The sequence below is a fragment of the Lonchura striata genome, chromosome 4 (genome assembly GCF_046129695.1).
Source record: "Lonchura striata isolate bLonStr1 chromosome 4, bLonStr1.mat, whole genome shotgun sequence".
In the NCBI taxonomy this organism is placed as follows: Eukaryota; Metazoa; Chordata; class Aves; order Passeriformes; family Estrildidae; genus Lonchura; species Lonchura striata.
This window is the reverse complement of record NC_134606.1, coordinates 18,787,974-18,803,504: the sequence shown is the minus strand read 5'-3', so window position 1 is coordinate 18,803,504 and position 15,531 is coordinate 18,787,974. Positions and strand designations below refer to the sequence as shown.

The window sequence follows — 15,531 nt, the reverse complement described above, 5'->3', positions numbered from 1 at the left end:
ACTAATTAAGTTTACTTTATTTCGTTTAATATTGCATGCATTTTAGACAGTGACTCATATTATTTACTTGCACAAGTAGTAATTCGCAATGTACAAGTAATAACCATTGCTTTTACAGTGGAATTCATTAGCATGCACTTCACACAATTGTGTGTAAAGTTATTTTTTCAAGTTAGAAAATATTAAGGTAGTTATTTCTAAATTGATTTTATACATGGAGTTTAATTTTGGTTTTATGCAGGCATTGCATAGTTGATGCTTAGCTTCTCCAGAAAGACTCGAATGTGGTACCAGTATTGTTGAAACAGATCAAGTGACAGTAGCAAACAAGAAGATTTGAAGAAGAGGCATAACTTTCAGGGTTGAAAGGTCAGCAAGTACAGCCTAGGATGAAAATCAAAAAGGCTTGTTAAATTTGACATTTGAATCAAATTTCCTTAAGGCAAGTTAAGAAGTCAGGAAAATATTCAAATACTGACTACAATATGCCAATAATTAGATGTAGACATGGCTAGAAACAAATTATACTGGTTTATGTTAGTACTGTATGGCATAAATTCTCATTCTAACATTTCAAAGAGAAAAACACGTTCACCCAATGTATAGTATGTAACTTTATTTTAGCCTTTAGCCTTACTTCAAACATACAAGGCATCATGGGTGAATAAGGAGTCTAACATTTCAACTTGTTTCTAAAAATAATTGGGAATTAAGAATCCTTATACTGTGGCTTGGCTAGTACTTGTGAATTAAGTCCAATTTAATGCCTCAAACACTCAATGTCTTCTCATGAAAGTATATTTAAAAAAAAAGCCAAAGAAAGTGATCACAAACTCTCTAAATCTGTAACAAATCAATCATTTTATTTTGGAAAAAAAAATAAAAAATCAACACATGACTATATATAGTAATAATCTTCATGCTAGTAACTTCATTTTCTACATTTCCTATGGCAGTACGCACAGTGAACTTTCAGATTCACACTGACAAAGTAATCCTGTAAAATTTTTGTAATTTGTAGAACAGAAGCTTTTTCTTTTTCTGAGGAAAAAAGTACAAACCTCTGCAATATTTCAAAAACAATATATCCCACTAACACAGATTATACATTAAAAAAAACTTAACTGTAAAAATAATTTTATAACATTGCATTTTTACAGCAAATATACTTTATTTCCTTTTACTCCAGAAAAGCAACATTATGTACTGCATGTTCACAATTTCCTTATTTTTTATCTAAGGTAAGAATTTAGACAGAAAGATTTGCACTATGCACCATGTGCCATATGAAGCTTAAGTTACTCCTACTGGCAAAGCATCAGAAACTATTTCAATCTCCTCTAAGTGAAACTTATCCTTACTTCAGCTGCAGCCAGTGATGTCACCTCCATCAGGTTGACTGCTCGGAAAGCAAACACAGCAGCTGCCAGGACTGAAAGAAAATGTCCAATATTTAGGTTTCTGACCTGATAAGTAGTGGTTAGAATTAATCTTGATATAAAATACCAATTTTCACTTAGTTTAATTATTTTGATTCTGAAGAATAATATACAACACATGGCCATGTTTGAGTTTCATCGACCACACTTTCAAACAGACAGGAAAAACACAACAGGAAAAAAATAGGAAAAAAACAACTTTCAGGAAAGTCTGAGTGAAAATGCCTGAGTTTAAGATTAATAAGATTAATAGCTTTTCATTCAAAGGTACAAGCTCTCTTACATGTACAAATGAAACCAAAACCTTTTCTCTTCTACTCACCTCCTTTGTATTTAGAAACTGACTCAACTGAAGATATATGTTTTCCTTAAAACCTCCATCTTAAATCTTCCTAAACATGAGGACATTATTTAGCTACAAAACTTCCAAAGTGTCTTAAAAGATGCCACTTCAAAAGAAGAAATCCAACAAAATCAGGGGGACTCTCAATTGCTTTAAGTACTGTAGGTAGCTGCCATAACTAACATAAATGTGAAAGGTGATGAATTAATTTACCACTACCACTGAAGTTGGGAGAACATCCTGTGTTCTGTTCAGAGAGCACTTAGCATTTTTTGAGTATTGCCATTAAAAAAATTACCTGACATATTTTTTATTAAACATGCAGTACTCATGCAATTCCATTTTTCTAAATGATATATGCTTTGACATGTATGTAACCTGCTGTTTGCATTCAAAGAGCAGCTATTTTCTTCTCATCACAAAATACACTGAATCTAATGAGTATTGGCCTTACATTCACACAGACTTCACATGTTTTTGTAAAAATAATTCTTTTACCAGCAAGAATTTCTAGAGAATTGTATCCCAGGATTCTGTCCCACAGAAGCAAGAGCTGGTCTGTAGCTAAATAACCAGAAAATGCTCGTACCATCCATTTAAATGAAATTCGTAGCCTGCAAACAAGTGACAAACAATGGTTATTATATTTCTGCCTCCCATAATGATCAGATTGTCTATAAATTGAAAATATTCATTATCCTTCTGCATTTCTCTTCTCTTCCAGGAAGAATAGCATTTTCTGTTGCTGCAGTAATAATCAATATTTTCATTTGCAACAGCCATAATAAAATTATTTAGCATCTTATTTGATAAAGTACTAATATGATTCTCATAATTGTTCTGATGAAACAATCATATTAGAGTGATCTTCAGCTATTATCACCCTCAATGTTTCATCCTTTCTACTATTATGCTATTAAGATGGATACCAATTAAGACAAAAAGGTTTTCAGGTTCTCTTGTGCCTGGCGCCATGAATTCATTATTAAATGACTCTTGCTCTCTTGCCTCTTCCAGTAGCTTCTGCTGCAACTAACACATCTCTGTGTCTTCTGTCTCCTAGGAAATACATAACTTAATTCCATCGGATACAACATGAATTGCTGAAACTTAGCTGAACAGTGCAGCATAGAGCATTTCTCACAGAGCAATTCTCTCTTTTGCAGAGCATGCAGAAGAAATGCATAAAGCACAGTTTCTCAGGTTATACAAAACACTCCATCTGACTCTCAAGGAAAAATGGGGCACTGATGGTTACACTTTTGTGCAATTTCCTACAGATCTTCAATTAAAACACTACAGAACAGCATTTTCAGAATAATAAATGTGCATTTGTTTGAATTGAAAAAAATTTGTTACAAAATTTGAATATTTGTAAAAAGTCAGAAAGAAGTACTTACGGCTGAGCTCCAATTTCTCGGAGGTGATAGAAGAGCTGGGGCAGATGGGTTTGTAGAAGAGTCTCAAAAAGCAAACACAAAGATACAATGCCCTAAAGAAACAAGATCATATCATTAATACTAATACTCATCCTGTCAAATCCGAGAAAACAGTAGCAGCATGTAAGTGTATGAATTTTTAATTCAAGCAATAAAACACCTAGAGTGATACAGTATTCAACTCAGTTGAGAAAGGCACAAGCAATTCTAGTACCTTCAGTCACTAAAGCCTTACTCCTGCAATTCCATGTATGTATTAGCAACATAATATGTTGTGATAGTCCTCGTCAAGTCCGAGTTATTTATGGTATTTGTATGTCAGGGCTGAAGTACTTAATGGGTCATTATAATGTAACCTACTTGAAATATTTCCACTTTGATGAAACAGACTTCAGTTGCACTAAAAAATAAAGGATGTGAGAAAAAGTATCTCTCTGATAAGTAAAACCAAACAGCAATAGGGAAAACTATGAAAATAGCTAAACATAAACACATTTTAAAAATTGTTTCAAAAACTGCCATGGAAATTGATAGATTCTTGTTTGACCCCTTTCTCTGTTATTAAAGATGGAAAGCACAATACATAGCCTTGAAATATACTAAGGATAGCATTTTCTTTTAACCAGGAAATATTTTCAAAAAGCAATATAACTCTTCAGTACTTTTTGAAGGAAAAAAGAACTATCTACTTTGTTTTATTCTTCACAAACAGAAGACAAGCCAATTGTAACAACTCTTGTACATTGAAGACAGCTGGTCTTGGTCACAAACAGACAAATTATTTAAACTCATCTCGTAGTACTAAAAAGCATGTGCTGTCATACCAAGATTCTTCAGTTAAAGAAACTGAAACTAACTTGGTATCACTGAAACAATATGTCTATACATATATTTTAGTCCCTTTACCCCAGGCAATATTTCGGAGTCCATTTACATATCTTTAATGAAAGTGAATTTGTGTGATTCTTTGAACTGAGAAAGCTATTGGATTAAAAAACTTGACATTAATAAAAGACCCCACACCCTCATAAAATGAGTACTTACTATTTTAATAAGGTAAATGATAGCAAAGACTAACACTGACATAGAAAACAACAATATCCAGACTGGAATGGCCTAGTAATTTTCCCAAGTTTGCCTGAAATGTTTTAGTATATGTAAAAGGATACATTCCAATCACATTGAAAACAATGCTACTGTATATTATTGTTCTGTAGCAAACAGGATATCAAGTGAGTGGATTTAACTCCTAATGAACTTACAGAGGGATGAGAAGAGATGGAATGGAGTCTGAAGAAAAAACGCACATACATCTCACGGAATATCTGATACAATTTGGAAGGTTCATGGTACAGAAAACAAAGTGGAGCAACTGAAAGGATAAAAGAATTATAATTGACTCAACACTGTAAACTGCTAAAAGAGTTCAATGATTAAGCACATGAAGTATGAGGTAAAATCAAGTAATTTATAGTACCACAACTTACAAAAACAGTACTAAATCAATTATTAAGAAAGAAGTATTCAATCACAGTCTATCATTTAATGTAAAAAGTAAAAAAAGGGAGTATGACACATTCTAAATATTATTCCTATATGTTTCAAGAGGCTAAACCAATTAGAACCTACTTACTACAGTGCTGGCTTCAGAACTGTAAGAAATATGCTTATGGAGAAATATGCTTATATGCTCTGTAAGGAGAGCACCCCTAAGGTGTAGGGCAATGTGACCACTGCAAGTTTTTGATAAAACTGTCTCTAACTTTCAGTGTTCTGAGGCCAGTGACCAGCTTCAAATTGATGCCCTATTTGTAAGACTGCTTGAAGACAGATATTGTGAAAATGAAAGCATTGAAGGAACAGCTCTTGGTTGCCATAAAAACGTCACTAAGTATGACAAACTCATAGAGACATGTTTATTTCTTACAAAATCTGTAAACCATGGACATTTGGTATTTCACTGTTCAGAAGTCTTCTAATAGATCTGATTCAAAATAATAATTGAAAATTACATTTTGTAAAACAGCAGCTTTGAAACTTGGCTTGTTTTGTAAGTCTTGCATTTAGTTAAATCTGTTAGATGTACGTTATATCTGGTATATGTAATCTGTGCTGCTCAAATAGAACCATCATTGCTTGAGACTGACAGTCCATACACTCAATGCATTCTCACAGACAGCTGTCACACCTTTTTGTGAACAGCCTTTTGATCTGTCCAGTCATCATGCTGACTCCTTCACTTTACAGGTGCAATCATTTTAGCTCACAGTTTAACACACTCAGTTTCTATCTCTACATCCACCTTCCACTTCATTTTACTTACAATAAGCTAGGGATATTTATTTATTTATCTGCATATGTATGTATACATACACACACAGATATATGTACATTTTATATATATATATATATATATATACTGATATATGCACATGTGAATTTGTTTTCATATCTAAGAATCAGAGAAGGTGGCTTAAAAACAAAAATGGTGTCTGTGTATGAGAGGTGGGGTGCTAAGGTAGGGTGAGATGTTCACAGAAACACGTAATTCCGTAGGGGTAAGAAAAGCAAAGGGTGTTATCTGTGCTCATGGTTTTAATGTTTGAAGATGGAGGTGGAAAACTTGTCAGTGTGCTCATGTACATAAAGGCCAGGAGGGTAACAGAACAGCCTCTGACAGCTGGCACTCTGACAGTGTATGCATGCAAACTGGAAAAAGGGTATAGGATTTTCATAAGGACCCAGACACTTCCTCAGATAGCAGCACAGCATGGAATAGAGCAGATGCTCTGCTTGATTCCAGCCACTGCACCCACAGTCTTAAGCTACATAACCATTTTTCTGCTGCTTTGCTTTTCACCCTTCCTCTTCTCAGAGCCAGCATATTCTGAGCCTGTGCAAAGAGCGGGGATGGGAAGGAGGGAGGAAAACTCACACCTCTGTTTGGGAGACACTGTTCTCAAGGGCAGAGTCAAATCCAAACATTTTGAAAAGCAGTTCATACAGAACAAGTGAACATCTCTAAGTGAGTCCCTAAGGAAGAGTATGTAAATTAAGTGCTCAATATTCCAAAGACTCTGGATTCCCTACTCAGGTTCAAATTTGCATTTAATATTTCAGTTCCATTATTTTAATGATTGTGTGTGATCATTAAACTTCATTATTATCAAAACATAGCATTTTAAGTATAATCTTAAAACTGCTTGCCCTGTGGTGCTATGAACACCTTTGATAAACCAAAAGAAAAAAAACTGAAAAGCCAAAACATCTAATCTCACATCTGAAATAGCTGCAATGCATCTGTAACCCCAGATTTTTTTGCTTTTTTTCCTAAAAATCTTGTTGATATTTGTGCTTTCCTCTATGCAGTAAATTAGCAAGCATTTTATTATGTAATGCTACTTTAATACCTCTTGTAGGTAAATGTAGAGAACAACAGGCTTTTCGCATTATTTATGTTTTTAAGAACTTTTTTCATGGTAACTTGGTCTACCCAGAATTGAAACACAAGGAAAGAGCATTTAGTTGGTAAACTTTATCCTTCTATTCATATACATTAAGATGTGTAGCTTAGCTCAACTATTAGCTCTCAAAGAAGGAATTCCCTCATGGCAGCAAGTTGTAATATGAGTAAATAAAACAGTCTGAAATTTTAAAAATTAAATTCAACAATCTTCATACACAAAAAAACATTAAAGCACATGCACAAGTTTAAAAGTTGCAGAAAAGTATATACAGCTTTAAACTACAATATGAGGAAAAGCAATCCTGAAGTTTTAGATTATGAGAGTCACACTTACCATACATAGAAAAGCCATGAAAAGGAATTACACCTGCAAAACAAAAATATTTCTTTTTTTGTTCTTTAATAATCCTCTTTATGCAGGCAAAAAATATTTTACCTGCTCACATTATCAAATTGTATTCTGCCTACATCAGGAATAAAGTATTTCCTTGTTATTGCACCTGCACAGATCTCCATCTTGTACCTACATAAGTACAGTTTTGCCTATGTCAGTACAACCAAAGACATGCTTAAACACAAGCTACAGTTCCTAGAAAGTCAAGTAAAGCTCCATTTCCATGAAGTTGTTACACAGAGGCTTTGCTGATATCAGAAACTAATTTCAGATAAATGACAACCCATAAATGTCATGCACTGAAAAGAACGGGGCCGGAAAAAAAGGAGGCCAAGACCTCTAGTAATTCATGTTGTACTCAGACAGAACATTCACAGTGCTTGGCAGTTGTAGCATGACAGCTCACTCCTCCTTCCCAGCTGATCTTAGTTCCCATTCACTAGATTTTATATAAGACTGGTAAAAGACGGCTGCTTTGGCAAAGATTGTAAGAACAATGCTTCATGGCAACAAAGCTGCAAGAATTGCAGAGGCAAACATAGAAAAAAGTGAAACAAAAGTATATACGGTAACTGACTCCACTGAAATACAGAAGACATAGAAGACAAGGCCAGAGATAGATTTAAGATTGGTGATATAAGGCCTTGAAAGCAAGAGGAAAAAGCTTGAACTTGAAATATAAATGGAGGGAAAGGACTCAATAAGGGATTGAAATGGTCAAGGTAAGAGCTGAAAAAAACAATTTTAATAACTGAAGTTATAACAACAGCAATGATATGAAAATGACATAGATCTGTTGTGTCAATATACATTTTGAAAGGAGAAAACTTTAGGGTGTGGTTTGTTAAGTACTGAAAATCTGGGAGGTCAGCCAGTTTCAGCATTTATCATTCAAATCCTCTAAGTGCTGATACAAGACTGAATACAAGCTGCTGTACCACAAGTTATTTTCCTTCTCCTTCCCACACACAAACTCTGTGATCACTAACACCAGGCTGAATGTGGGTTTGGAGTAGCTTCCATCCAGCTTATTCCTTTAAATTAATGAATTTCACAGAGTAATAGCAAAACAATAACTTGTAATAAAAAAAGAAAATATCACATATTTGAGAAAAACATCTTTCCAAACTACCACTAGAGGAGGCAATAGTATAATTCATACCATTTGGAGGATAGAAAACAGCATATTCTTCCATTCCGAGTTTCCCTGTGAACCGTCAAACCACAAAGAAAATGTCATTAAGCTGTAAAAAGTTATAAAGATTTAAACAATTTAAATTAAAAAGTAGATTTTAAGTTACAATTACAAAGATCATAACGAATTACATTACTGACTACCTGACATTGTCTAAAATGTGGCAAGAAATGCAATGGGACAGGTACAATATCAGATATAAAACTGAAAGGCAACACCAATACAGAAGGATGACAAATAACAAAAAAGAGGAGGAAAATTTCAGCAATACTGTTCCATTGAGATTCTATTTAGGTGTGTCTTAGGAGCTCTAAAGTCTGCTGCAGACATGGAAGACAGTGAAACTCTGGGAGGGATTAAGGACAGACTGACCTAGGGACAAGAAAGGCCATCAAACATATACAAACAGAGATAAAAAATATTCAAGGCATCATTAGGTCTGCAACAGAGGAAGATGGATGTTCTGATATAAAAAACAAATATTTAAGTAATCGGCCAGATACAAAAGAATTAAGTCAAGAAAATCACTGATGATATAACTTTTTAATCTTCCAGGCAAAATGAACACATGATATTATTAAACCATATTTCACCCATATAAATTAATAATCCAAAATACATTAATAAAATTTAAACATTTATTTAGAAATATGAAAGTACTATTAAACATATTACAACTAATTAAAACTTGCAATTATTTTAGTTCTAAAATGAGAACATTCAAGTAAAAATTTAATTAATTACATGAAAATATATAGAATATTCTGTGTACTCTATTTACTTTTCACAATAGAATGGAATCTGGATATTGATATTTTCCTATAGCATGAACTGACTAATATAAAATAAAAATTGACCTCCAAAATTCCTATGACCCCATGAAAACAAAATCCAGTATTTTTCAACTACATAAATAAGTTGTTTCATTAAACTAAAAATTATTTTCTCCTTTTCCTTTCAACAGGTTGCTTGTTGTGCAGCCAGGAATTATAATCTGGGAGGATGAGTATTTTTAGCATAAAGCACATCTCTTGGAAAATCAGCTAAAAATAGGACATACGAGCCTTTTGGATTTGCATTGCACAGATTTAGGTATCAGCAACATCATTCTCCAGGATTTGTCTAGGAACATGCAGGATGTTCTCCATTGCTGTGTTTCTGGGCTGCCATGGCAATGTGTCTGAAGTAAGACCTGGGATCCCACTGCTGTTTTGCTCTCAGATGAGCCCTTTGCTTATTTCAGGGAGTAGGTAAAAAAAGTAAAAAAAAGTGATAAAAAGCAAAAAAAAAAGGAATTAAAAATTAGAAAACAAACATTACTTATAGTGACATAAGAAGTAGCAAAATTAAAACTCTCAGCTGAGGTCCTGCACAAAAAAAGTACTTAGGAATCATATTTGGCTAAATACACCAGGCACCAGGACCAAGGAAATAAAGGGTAATGTAGAAGATTAAGGTACCTGGGAAAAAAAAAGTGATTGGACTACTGAATGACTCAAGAAGGAAGGCAAAATTAAGAACCTCTAGGTAAAATCAAGGCAGGTGAAGTTCTAAGACACATGGAAACATCCAGAAGAATGGCACAAGAAGCTGGCAGAAAAGGCATAATCAAGAAATCTAAATATTGTCAAGAAAAATATTGAGACCTCAAGTCAAAGAACATCCAAAAATATGCTAATACTCTGGAAGATGCCATGCTTTTTAAAAAAAAAAATCAGTGCTAAGCATGCTTGGTAAAGCTCTAATCTCCCACCTGTTTGAACAGAGCCCACAGTTCTTCAGCAGCATGTTCTGCTCCTGTCTACAAATATTTGCAAAACTCACTGCTTTGCAAAAACAACATTCTATAACAACTCCCAGTTGCTAAATTTATTGGTGTTGCAGAGTTCAATATTGTCTATTTAAATGTCTAGCTCTGATGAAGACAGGGATTGTCATGATTTTACCATATTGTTATAGTTGTGTTTTATTTCTTCTGTTAAAACACTGCAAAACTATATACAGGAAAGTGGAGTAAAAGACAACATTGCAATCTTTGATCAGCTTCTAAATTGTCATAATAGAATCTATGCATAAGTCAGCTGGATACAATTTTATTAACATTCTTTAAAGGGTAGTCTACTAGGTGTAATGAACACAAAGCAAATTCACATACTGTATTAGTGCATCAGTCAACAAAAATCTACATGATCTTCTTAAAACAACTCTTTTTACCTTGTATGTATGATTTGGGTGGGGTGGCACTACTGTAAGTAAAGTGCTCCAGGACAGATGTATCTCGGGAAAAACACAGCAACACCTGCAGAAAAGAAAGTCAGCTATAACTGGATCAAAGCAATCAAACCAATGTCAAACAAATTTAATGTCTTAATTAGCACCTATTAGATGCTATTTAAGAGAGCCAATAAGGTTGAAAGCTCTTCACCACCCTAGTTTGTTTTCCTGCTCAAATTTCCAGGCTCGCTTTGAACTTGCTATAATTTTACATTCACCTTCATTTGTTATCAGTTTTTATATCCACATTCTTCAACCCTGCTCCTTCCTCCTCAGCAGGTGTTCATCCCCTTCTGTCACAACATTAGTGACTGTATGTGTACTTGGCTGCTTCTGCATCCTTTAACTGTTTTTCACCTCAGTTACTGTGAACTGGGCATGTCCTAGTAAGTGAATACGCAAACTAATCATATACAGCCCCAAATGCATGCAGCTCTGGAAGAACGTGCATTTGCTTTCATTCTCAGGATCTTTACAAAATGTTTGCATGCAATTCAACTCTTTCAAAAAACAGATTATAATGCTCACCTTGTATCCTAAAGATCAGAAATGCACATTGTGTACTCTAGAGTATATTTGGGTTTTATTGTTTACATAAATGAAAAAAAAACTGTATTCACAGCAACTGAGTATAAAATTAAGCAGTAAAAGCATTCACAGAAAAAAAACCCACTATAAAGAATCTCATCCTATCTGGAGTTGTAAAAATGGTAGTAATTAGTACTGTACTTTAAAAATCTTCATGTTTTCACGCACTGAAAGGCTGCACTGTGAAGAATGTACACAAGAGGGCAGACATAAGGCAGACTTCACTCACTGCTGACTTCTGCACACCCGAACCTCTCTCTGTTGGGGTTTAAGACCAGCTGGAAACCAAGCATCATCAGACGCTTGCTCAACCCCCTCCCTCTCCCTCTCCACCCCGGTGGAATAGGGAGCAGAATCAAAGTAAAACTTGTAGGCTGACAAAAGAACAGTTCAGTAAGTAAATAATGACAAATGATAATAATAATGATAATAGAAGACTAAGGCCAGACCCTTCCCAAACCCAGACTGGCCACCCGATTCCAGGTAACTCCCCCCAGTTTCTATACTGGGCATGACATTCTGTGGTGTGGAATACCCCTTTCATCAGCCCTGGCTATGCTCCCTCCCAGTCTCTTTTGTGTACTTCCTCACTGGTAGAGCATGAGACAAGGAAAAAGTCCTTAGGATAAACACAACTTTCCAACACCTAAAAGATCAGTATGTTATCAACAGCACTCTCATGACCAACCCAAAACACAGTAGCAGCTACTGATACAAAATAAAGTCTACCCTAGCTGAACCCAGGACACCGTGCTCTTGAAGATTTTAAGAGTTTATTTTAACTGTAGTTAAGGTGTAAAAGGAAGAAATATTTCACTACATAACTTATTGTGAATAAAAATTAATGCATTTTTCCTTCCACTAATTGGTGCAAACACCTTCCGCATATCGGCATTTGTCATAAGGAAACAAGCAAAATCACATATCTGACCATTATTGCTTTAATTTTTTTTTTATGGAAAGCCGGTCATATTTTGAGACTTTTTTCTTTTTTGAACCTCAAAACTATTTCTCAAATACAAACATCTTTAAAAAATGAATAATACTTTATCTCAAACAGTTTAGGCTAAATATTATTTTTGTGAATACACAATCATGTTCATAGCTGCCAAAATATCACTGACAATAACAATGCACAGGCAAATGTAATTCTATGTGTATGTTAACTGAGGTGAACAAAAGAGAAACTAATCTGAACAGGACATAAACTATGTTCTCTCATAGGGGAAAGAATGTAACCTTCATTTGAGGCCCTCTTTTTTAGGAATACAGTGTCCAGAAACAGTATCTGGAAGTCTTTAAATGAAGACTGTGCATCTTTGTAAGCAATAGACTCTAGCTCAAACCTAAGTTATGACTATACCCAAAAAACTCTGTGCAAGGTTCTTTGCACATATTCATTCTGCAAGATGTAAGACTAGAGCATTCAAATTTAACTTCTGGCCTGAAATAACGAATTTACAAATTTACTAATCCATGTGTTATTTTTCTCATTAACAAAATGATAGTGCTAAAGAAAACTATGGCACAAACCCCTTTTCAAGTACACAAATATTAACCAAATTATTGGATATTTATAATCCAACTGAAAAGAAAACCACTGAATTCAAATCATTAAGGGAAAGAAAAACCCAAAGTCAAAGCTTTTATCAAAAAGAAATTACTTTATTAAAAATACCTGTATTTTATTTCAACAGGTATGAAGAAGTAATAAAAATAAGTAAACTTTGGGGGAAAAAAAAAGCAAAGGTATTAAAGGAAATAAATGATGTCATTTCACAGTGTTTTTCCTGAAAACTGTTGTATGCTGCTGAAGAGGTACCAATAATGACACAAAATATCCTCATCATTATTTTAAGCCCAAATTTTCTTGTTTTGATGGAAATTTCATCTATTCCACAACATACAAAGGACACATTCTGGTCAATGACTTAAGAAGCAGTAACTAGTCATGAAAAAGAGCCATAAACCCAGTGCAAACCCAGAAACAATGTATCTGGTTTAAACTAACATTTATCATATTAAATCAATAAATAATATCCCACATCACAGTGACTCATACCGCAAAATTTTTCCAGGGGCTATAGAACAAAATAATTTGGCAGTAAGGCATTTGCAAATTAGGTTGGAAGAGGAAATTATCAAAGAAAATTGATAACTTTTTTCTAGAGCAGAGTCTGAAGAATATCACAAAATAGCAAACAAAACTAGAACAACTAATAATTAGACATTTGAGATATTCTCTGCTTCAAAGCCCTGCAGTAAAACTAGCCACATAACTTTTTCAAAGATTTTTGGTGAGTGTCCTTCAAATTACTTAAGACAGTTTAGTCTTTTTAATGATTTTCATTCTGCAGCTATTCTTTTAGTCAGTAGAGATATAAAAAAAGGAAAACAATCAACTGGGTTATATAATGATGAGCAAAATCTATTTCTGATGGTCTTAAAAGATTATATCATATACTAGTTCATACTTCTTCATAGTTTATTACCCCACATCTACTGCAAGTGATAGTTAATGACTAATTAATGCCATGGTAGTCTACATAACAAATGAAATAGGAATCAGATTTTCACATCCCATGATGAAGACACAGTATTAACAATAATGAAGATCATCTTTGACCATTAAATCAAGAAAAACTCTTACATGTAAGTATTTAGTAAACAAATATCAATGTTTGAGTTGATATTATTCAGACAGTTTGCCAATTTCACAGAATCACTAGGTTGGAAGAGACCTTCAAGATCATCAAGTCCAACCCACGCCCTAACAGCTCAACTAAACCATGGCACAGAGTGCCACATCCAACCTTTTTTTAAACACATCCAGGGATGGTGACTCCACCACCTCCCTGGGCAGACCATTCCAATACTTTATCACTCTTTCTGTAAAAAACCTTTTCCTAATATCCAACCTAAACTTCCTTTGGTGCAGATTGAGACTGTGTCCTCTGATTCTGCCAGTTGCTGCCTGGAGAAAGAGACCAACCCCCACCTGACTACAGCCACCTTTCAGGGAGTTGTAGAGAGTGATAAGGTCACCCCTGAGTCTCCTTTTCTCCAGGATAAACACCCCCAGCTCCCTCAGTCGTTTTTCACAGGGTTTGTGTTCAAGCCCCTCTCCAGCCTCGTTGCCTCCTCTGGACATGCTCAAGTGTCTCAACGTCCTTCCCAAACTGAGGGCCCAGAACTGGACACAGCACTCGAGGTGTGGCCTCACCAGTGCCGAGTTCAGGGGGCACTGACCTCCCTGCTCCTGCTGGCCACACCATTCCTGACACAGGCCAGGATGCCCTCGGCCTTCTTGGCCACCAGGGCTCACTGCTGGCTCATGTTCAGCTGCTGTCAGCCGGTACCCCCAGGTCCCTTTCTGCCTGGGCACTGTCCAGCCACACCGGCCCCAGCCTGTAACATTGCAGGGGGTTATTGTGGCCAAAATGCAGGACTTGACACTTGGAGTTATTAAATTTCATCCTATTGGACTCTGCCCATCCATCCAACCGTTCCAGGTCTCTGCAGAGCCCTCCTACCTTCCAACAGATTGACACACGCTCCCAGCTTAGTGTCATCTGCAAATTTACAATGAAAGACTCAAACCCCTCATTCATGTCATCAATAAAAATATTGAACAGAACTGGCCCCAGCACAGAGCCCTGAGGGACACCACTGGTGACTGTCCCCAGCTGGATGCAGCACCGTTCACCAGCACTCTCTGGGCCCGGCCATCCAGCCAGTTCCTAACCCAGCACTGAGTGCTCCTGTCCAAGCCATGGGCTGCAGCTTTTCCAGGAGAGTGCTGTGGGACACAGTGTCAAAGGCCTTGCTGAAGTCCAAACAGACAACATCCACAGCCTCTCCTGCATCCACCACGTGGGTCACCTGGTCATAAAAGGAGACACAGGTTGGTCAAACATGACCTACCCCTCCTAAACCCGTGCTGGCTGGGTTTGATACCCTGGCCATCCTCTAAGTACTGTGTGATGACACAGGATAAACTGTTCCACTGTCTTACCATGTACTGAGGTCAGGCTAACTGGCCTATAACTACCAGGATCCTCCTTCCCACCCTTTTTGTGAATGGGCACCACATTGGCCAGCTTCCAGTCTTCTGGAACCTCACCAGTGAGGCAGGACTATTGGTAAATGATGGAGAGCAGCTTTGCAAGGTTGCCTGCCAGATCCCTTGTCACCCTGGGGTGGATCCCATCTGGTCCCACAGATTTATGAACATCCAAGCAGCTCAGCAGTTCTCTGCCTGCCTCATCATGGATAACAGGGGGACCATTCTGCCCCCTGATAACTCCAACTCAAGACCACAGCTGTCCTGAGGACAAGCCATCTTCCCACTGAAGACTAAGACAAAGAAGGCGTTAACTACTTCTGCCTTCTC

General features: G+C 36.0%; 1 protein-coding gene across 3 annotated transcripts in view; it reads right to left on the bottom strand.

The window, feature by feature from the left end:
* Positions 1-15,531, bottom strand: part of TBC1D19 (TBC1 domain family member 19) — a 48,486-nt gene continuing 32,955 nt past the window's right edge. For all 3 annotated transcript variants that reach the window (XM_021554456.2, XM_021554457.2, XM_021554459.3), the window contains 8 exons: positions 10,491-10,575; positions 8,244-8,288; positions 7,022-7,054; positions 4,484-4,593; positions 3,183-3,274; positions 2,281-2,396; positions 1,362-1,432; positions 1-384 (listed from right to left, as the gene is read on the bottom strand). In XM_021554456.2, coding sequence (XP_021410131.2) covers positions 310-384; positions 1,362-1,432; positions 2,281-2,396; positions 3,183-3,274; positions 4,484-4,593; positions 7,022-7,054; positions 8,244-8,288; positions 10,491-10,575 — 627 coding nt within the window. In that variant the 3' untranslated portion in view covers positions 1-309. The remainder of the gene's footprint in view (positions 385-1,361; positions 1,433-2,280; positions 2,397-3,182; positions 3,275-4,483; positions 4,594-7,021; positions 7,055-8,243; positions 8,289-10,490; positions 10,576-15,531) is intronic.